The sequence below is a fragment of the Quercus lobata genome, chromosome 1, assembly GCF_001633185.2.
Source record: "Quercus lobata isolate SW786 chromosome 1, ValleyOak3.0 Primary Assembly, whole genome shotgun sequence".
Lineage (NCBI taxonomy): Eukaryota > Viridiplantae > Streptophyta > Magnoliopsida > Fagales > Fagaceae > Quercus > Quercus lobata.
In genome coordinates this window covers 29,543,014-29,549,898 of record NC_044904.1, presented here as the reverse complement: position 1 = coordinate 29,549,898, position 6,885 = coordinate 29,543,014, and the positions used below count along the sequence as shown (strand labels likewise).

At 37.8% G+C, this 6,885-nt stretch overlaps 1 protein-coding gene across 1 annotated transcript; it reads right to left on the bottom strand.

The window, feature by feature from the left end:
* Positions 1 to 1,116: 1,116 nt before the first annotated feature.
* Positions 1,117 to 3,908, bottom strand: LOC115986142 (receptor-like protein kinase FERONIA). The gene has a single exon (XM_031109000.1). It carries the CDS (start codon positions 3,854 to 3,856, stop codon positions 1,184 to 1,186), a length of 2,673 nt encoding a protein of 890 aa, XP_030964860.1. The 5' UTR covers positions 3,857 to 3,908; the 3' UTR covers positions 1,117 to 1,183.
* Between the last annotated feature and the right edge of the window lie 2,977 nt (positions 3,909 to 6,885).

Here is a 6,885-nt window from a genome sequence, read left to right as displayed (position 1 = left end):
TTGTTTGATCTAGTTCGACAACTCGACCCAACTTGAATAATATTGCGTGATTTTTAATGAGAGATATATTGAGGTTTCATCCATGGAGCGGAGACTTGGGTCGATAAGCCCAAGTCGGAGCACTCATAGACAAGCCTCTTAGGGGTTTGGGGGCAACACCCCTGGGAAAAAAAATTTTGGCCCGTTTTTATATAGAAACCGACTTTGGTGATTAGGATTTAATTGTGGGTGTTGTGGCCATGTTTTTTATTCTGAGTAATAAATGTAGCCGCACTCTTGTATTTTCTTCTTCTCTGATAATAGTGAAATTCCTGCAACTTCGTGGACGTAGGCAAATTGCTGAACCACATAAATACTGTCTTGTGCGTGTAATTGTTTTTTTTTTTTCTTTGGCGTTTGTTTTCTCTATTTTTTGTTTCTCACAGGTTGGGAATTCGGGTTAAATTCCCTATAGAGAATCTGTTCGAGATTATTAAGAATTCAAGATCCTTGGCTCCATTGTGCTTCTTAACAGTTGTTAGAAGATTATTTTGCCTGTTAAGTGATTAATCCAGATATGAAGGTGGCTGCGATCTAATTGATAGGGATACCCATTGGAGCTTTTATATCATGCTTTTATGCCTGATTATGTTACTAAAATATTGCAAATACCACTGTCACAGTTTGATGTTCCGGATATTTTGTTTTTCCACATAATAGGGGAATTTTATTAATGAAAGGAAACGTACAGACACAGAAAAACAGAGTTCAAACAAACTAAAACAGAGTAGCAAGACCCTGAAGACAACACCTGGACTAAACAGAAACTATTACAACAACACAAAAACAGAACAAGTCTTCCACTACACCCAAAAATAAACAGCAACTAAACATTACAAGAGACCGGGAAAAACTTATTTGCAGATCACTTCACGGGCTGATGCAAAACCCATGGAATCCCCGTAGTGGCATTGCCACAAAAAGGTGGGGCATGCGTCATATTTGGATTGCTACAAAAAATCGAGTGAGTATTTTGTTCAGAGTGCTTATCATTTGAACTTAAAAGACTAAGGCTCAAAAGCAAATTAGGGAATGTTACACAGACTTAAAGTTTCATAATTCAAGGAGGAAATTAAGTAAGGACTATGGCAGTTACGATCAGCCATATTAAAAATTCAACTAGAAACTTTTTTTTTTCCTTTGTTTATCGACCTTTAGGATCCATAATCTCAGAAAATACCGCCCTGGGGGACATCAATCCATCTGAATCCTTACTAGCAAAACTTCCTCGGCTTACTACGGTCACTTGACTATTGCTATTAGTACTTGATAATTTTCCACTACTACAAAAAATCATGTCATCACTTTCGTTGACATCTGACATTGGGATCAAAGCATGCTCATCATCATCATTTATGTCAATTTCTTCTGCCAAATCAAGCCTGACATCTTTTTCTGCACTCTCTTGCAACTCCAATGCTAACTCAAGCCCCCCAACCACATCATTCATTGATGGTCGTTTGGTTCCATTGTCAAGCAAACAATTCACTACAATCTCGCCAAATTTCTTCAAACATTCTGGTTCAATTTCCCCCTTCAAAGATGGATCAACAATTTGATCCAGCTTTCCATTGTGATAGCACTGCAGGACCCATGCTGCTAGACCCATTGGATGCTCCTCAGTCGTACGTATGATTGGTGGCCTTCCACACAACACTTCACACAACACAACACCAAAAGAGTACACATCTGACTTTTCAGTTAGTTGTTGGAAGCGATAATATTCCGGGTCCAAATATCCAAATGTACCCTTAACCACTGTACTAACATGGGACTTAGACATAATGGGGCCAAATTTTGACAACCCGAAATCAGATACCTTGGCCAACCATTGATCATCTAATAAGATATTTGTAGTCTTCATATCACGATGAATGATTGTATATGTCGCACCTGTATGAAGGTAGTTCAACCCATGTGCTGCACCAATACAGATTTGGAGTCGTTGCTTCCAACAAAGTGGCTGATACTTGGTGTTATAGAGATGGTCACGAAGGGTCCCATGAGCCATGTAATCATAAACGAGTATCTTTTCGTTGCCATCCTCACAATATCCAATTAGAGAAACAAGATGGAGGTGGCGGAGTCGAGACAACATCGAGATTTCTGTTTTGAATTCCAGAGCTCCTTGTTGAGATCCGGATTTTAATCGTTTGATCGCAACTGGGGTAGCCTCACTACCGTTAATGTATCCTTTGTACACATCACCGAACCCTCCAGAGCCAATGATGAATACTTTGTCAAAATTGTTGGTAGCTGCTTTAATCTCAGCGAGTGAGAAGTAGCGAGACAAACTACATGGTAGAGTTGACCCGCTTGCCTTTGTTGAGCTCTCGGAATACTTGACTCTTTTGGCTAGTCGGAAAATCAAGACTACAAGAATCAAGAGTATAGTAAAGCCGGAAACTCCACCAACGATGGCGATTATTGGTGTTCTATTATTCTTCAACTCTGTTGAATTTCTCCGTGGCACAGCCATTGGAGGGGTCAACAGAAGTGGGTGGGGGTTGGGTCCGGCGAGGTTGCCACTAGAGCTGTTTACTTTGAAGATTTCGATACCGTTCAAGATTGCATCACTGAAATAAGTCGAATGGTCATCCGGATTAGCTTGTAGGGCGATAGAAAGGTTCATTTTCTTCTGGTTTTCTTCGCTAAACATTGACACAGCATAGTCCCTGTATATGGGAACACCATTGCTACCTGCCCATTTCATCACATTGGCTGCTGTCTCAGCTGTTTGATTTGCTATGAAAATAAGAAACACTCGGTCGTGCATAGCAATAATCTCTGGTTGAAACTCACAGAAGTGTAGCCTAACAAGATAAACAAACCCAGAATCTACGGGAAATTCCCAAGTGAGATTGTAGCTCTTATTGATAGTTTTGTTCATCCCCATAGTCCGGGCAGTCCGGTATAAATCTTCCGGTGCAGTGTAGGCTGGTTGTTTGGTAAATTGCAGTTCAATAGTTGTGTTAATAGGTAGAGGTGAAAATCTATCTTCTGTCAAGTACATGTTGTCCGGACTCCAGCTCCGAAACATTCCTGTATCTTCAGTGGGTGAGATGGAGCTCCCTCCAACATTTATTCTGTATACCATCTCAAGAGCAGTTCTGTTACCGATGAGGTACCAGTTCTGCTGGCCAATAAATTGGAGCCCTTCAACGTCAGACGGAGTGAAATAGAGATTAGCGGGTATTGACAAGATTTCAATTCCGTTGACATAAGCAAATGAACTGGAATCGCTTGGAGTGAAGGTTAAGTTCAGCTTCTTATCTTCCTCGATGTTGACACAGAACTCTCTATATATGGTATCACCAGGATCGCCATCGGCATCAGCAGTAAGTGAAGCGCTAAAGTTGCTAAGAAGAGTAAAAGGTCCAACTTTCACTGAGAAGAGGGCTTTAGACCGGTCAAAATTTCCATACGAAGCCGGGTAGAAGTATAGTCGAACGAATTTTTGGCCGGTAGTGATTGGGAATATGTAGGTGAATGGGGAGACAGACAAGCGGGCGGTGGTATAGGGTACTTGTGAAGCAGATAAGGATTGCTTAAGTGAGTTTGTGGCAAGAGAGGCCTGGTTTTGTGATAGTTCTTGAGGGAAGAATTTTGAATTGACATCTCCAGTCCAGGTCCGACCATCTAATGCAGTCGAATTGTCAGAGGAGCCACAGTTAAGGATAATATTATCCACTGGTTTGTAAGGAGACGGAGAGTTAACGGCTAACGTGCTGGACAAGTGGAGCAGCAAGAAGGCGAGGTAAAGAGTTGTGAAAGTTAAACATGGTAGGACTGTGGTGCAAAGATTCGTGTTGCCCATTGTAGCAGAGACAGGGAGAACGAGAGTGAGTGACTTTCAAAAGAAAATAATTAAAAAGTTATTACAAAAGAATGTGATAATTGACAGAATTGGTTCAAGTGGACAAGTTGATTTATAATATGATGACGAGACTGTTCTTTCCGCGTAAATAATGATGGTGATAACTGAGTCTGGTGCGCGGAAAATTACTGTGTAGTCGGTAGGTAGGCGGGAAATTATTGTGAAGTCCTCACTCCTGTTCCTTTCTTAACGTTATCAAAGTAGTCAATTATGTTCTAATTACAAAAGAATATTACAAAATTACCTATAGGAATTACCACAAATTTTATTTTCTTATAAATATTTATAATACAATATATTCAAATATATGACAATTATATCAATTTTGCATTATATAAATTAAAAATTAAATAATAAATTATTTCATACAATATCAAATACAACAAAAAAGAATGAGAGAAGAGAAATTAAAACTCATCTTTTATGATGAAAATTTTAAGGCTCGCTTTGTTTGTACACACGAGCTAAGTTACAAACACCAAAAAAAAAAAAACCCTTAGAAAAATTGAGTAGACATGGTTTTATTAGTTTTTATCTAAACTTATTACTAATATTACTTTTTTTTATCTGCAATTGATAATCTATCAATTTTTTTCCTATAAATTTCCCTCTGTCACATATAGAGAATGGACAAGATCATATTAGTCATTACACGTAAATCCCAATACAAGTTGAAATTGACCAAAACACACCAAAATAAACTGAAATTAAGAGGATTCATGGTTAATAGATGCTCTTAGGCCATTTGTGAATAGACTATTTTAGAAAAAAATTTATACCACTTTTCTGGAAAATGTAAAAAATTATTAAAAAGAATTAGTTTTTTTTTTTATACAAATTTTTTAAACATTGACCTCTAGGATATTTATTAACTTTTTCCTATATATATATATATATATATATATATATATAAAGAATAAAAGAAAGAAAGGGGCAACCGTGGCAGAGAAAAGTAAGATTAATAAAAAGAACAAGAAAAATAAGAGGAGTGGGCCAGGGAAGACTTGTGAAGTCTTGTGGAAGAAACCAGAATGATTGGAAAAGTGATAATACACTCCAAATGTTTATGTTTTTAGTTTCTTTTATGGTCAATACAAAAAAAAGCTACAAAGATGAGATCATAAACGAACAAAAGAATACACGGACACAAAAAAGAAATGTGGTCTTCGGCAGAAAAGTCTCACTGCTGAACATGTGTTCCTCAAGGAAATTGTACTGGATAATGAAGTCCTTAGAGTCAAGCAAATTGTCTTGTGGTAGATTTTTGATATGATGGATATTTTATGCAATAATAATTCTATCTAGTCACAACAATTTTTTATAAAATTTTTCATAATTATGACATGGTATATTAAGATTTTTTTTTTTTTTTTTTATTATTGAAGAATGAAGATATATTATGCTTGATGTATAATGGAAAAAAAAAAAAAAAATCACATACCAACAGGTACAAACCCCGGATTTAAACTAACAGGGGCCAAAGTATAAATAAAAAAGAAAACTCCAAATAAACATTCATATAGTAGTAAAAATTTATAAATACACAAAATTATTGTTTTTAAATACATTAAGATACAATCATCTAAAAAAATAAAAAATAAAAATAATGTTTTTTTAAAATTAGACTGGCTAGGATTTTTATTTTTTGAAGTTAGAGCATTCATAGTAGTAGTGCTATTTTAGTACCTCAAATAGTTAGTTTATCTATATTACCACCTCACTTTACAATACACCTAATATCAAATACTCTATTTTTTTATAATTTCATTTAAAATAATATAAATAACTCATTAAAATAATAAGAAAGATGGAGAATTTGAGTTTTTTAATTGAAGGAAGAGATATAATTTTAATAAAATATTGTATTTTATTTTTAACAACTTGCTACAACCAACTGGCACTTATATCAGTTTACTATAGTTGCAAAAAATTTAGTGTGGGGCGTAAATGATTTATGGGCCAAGCCCATCTACCCAGGGAGAGTCCAAAGGCCCAAGCCGAGGAGGATTATGGCCCAAGTTCAACGAAATAGCCTTTGGGTACCGCCGAGGGTAGTTCAGTCCTCGACAGACGCAACGTTCCCCCTCATAAAGAAGGGTAAAAATGGTATAAGACTGAAACTCGGAAGAAAGATCTAAAATATCCGGGGAAAGCTGCTGTTATTGTCATTTAATGTTCTGAACCCGACAGGGCCGCATTCTTTGGCTTTTACAACCACCCCCAACGACTTTGGGGGATGGACTAATGGGACAAGTATCAGCCTTGGAAAGATTGACCCTACACGTGGATGAAGGATAATGAACACAGGCGAGTATAAAAGGAAAACTAAGTAACCTTGGGAGAGGACTGGGAAAAATGGCCAAAAAGGAGAGCCTCCCAGCCCACCTCCATGAGAAATACTCTAGGGGTGACGATCGTTTAACCTTGTATGAACGCCATGAAAAACCCATCGCCTATCGATCAAGGCCTAGCCTTTCAAATCCACGCTCTACAAATGATATTGTTAGGGCCGTTTTACGTGCGAACTCGACACTGTTACGGTCCGCCACGAATCGTGTCCCTACAATTGGCGCCGTCTGTGGGAAAGGCTTGCGTGTTGGCGCAGGTGGTAGGTCGAAACAGTTCCTCTGTTATTTCTAACCGTTGGTTATAGAGTTCAGGTATAAAATCTCACTAGGGGCTACGTTTCTTGACAAGGGGCTTGGCTGAAGAGCTAACTCCCCTAAAAGCTAAAGCTCCTCGTATAGAACAAACTAGGCGCTTGGTAACGTTAACCGTATAGATAAATTCAAGGGGCTTGGCTGAGTAGCTAACTCCCCTAGAGCTAAGGGCAAGCCAAGGCCCCATACGAAGAGAAAACTAGGTTTTGGACAGAACCAAGGCATTGCATAGTCCTCGGACTCAAGCCTATGGGAAAACCAACTACCTGGATGTGGAAAACTAGGTTTTGGACAGAACCAAGGCATTGC

Excerpts from the sequence above, each read along its gene's own strand:
- LOC115986142 (XM_031109000.1), bottom strand. The coding sequence starts at position 3,856 with ATGGGCAACACGAATCTTTGCACCACAGTCCTACCATGTTTAACTTTC.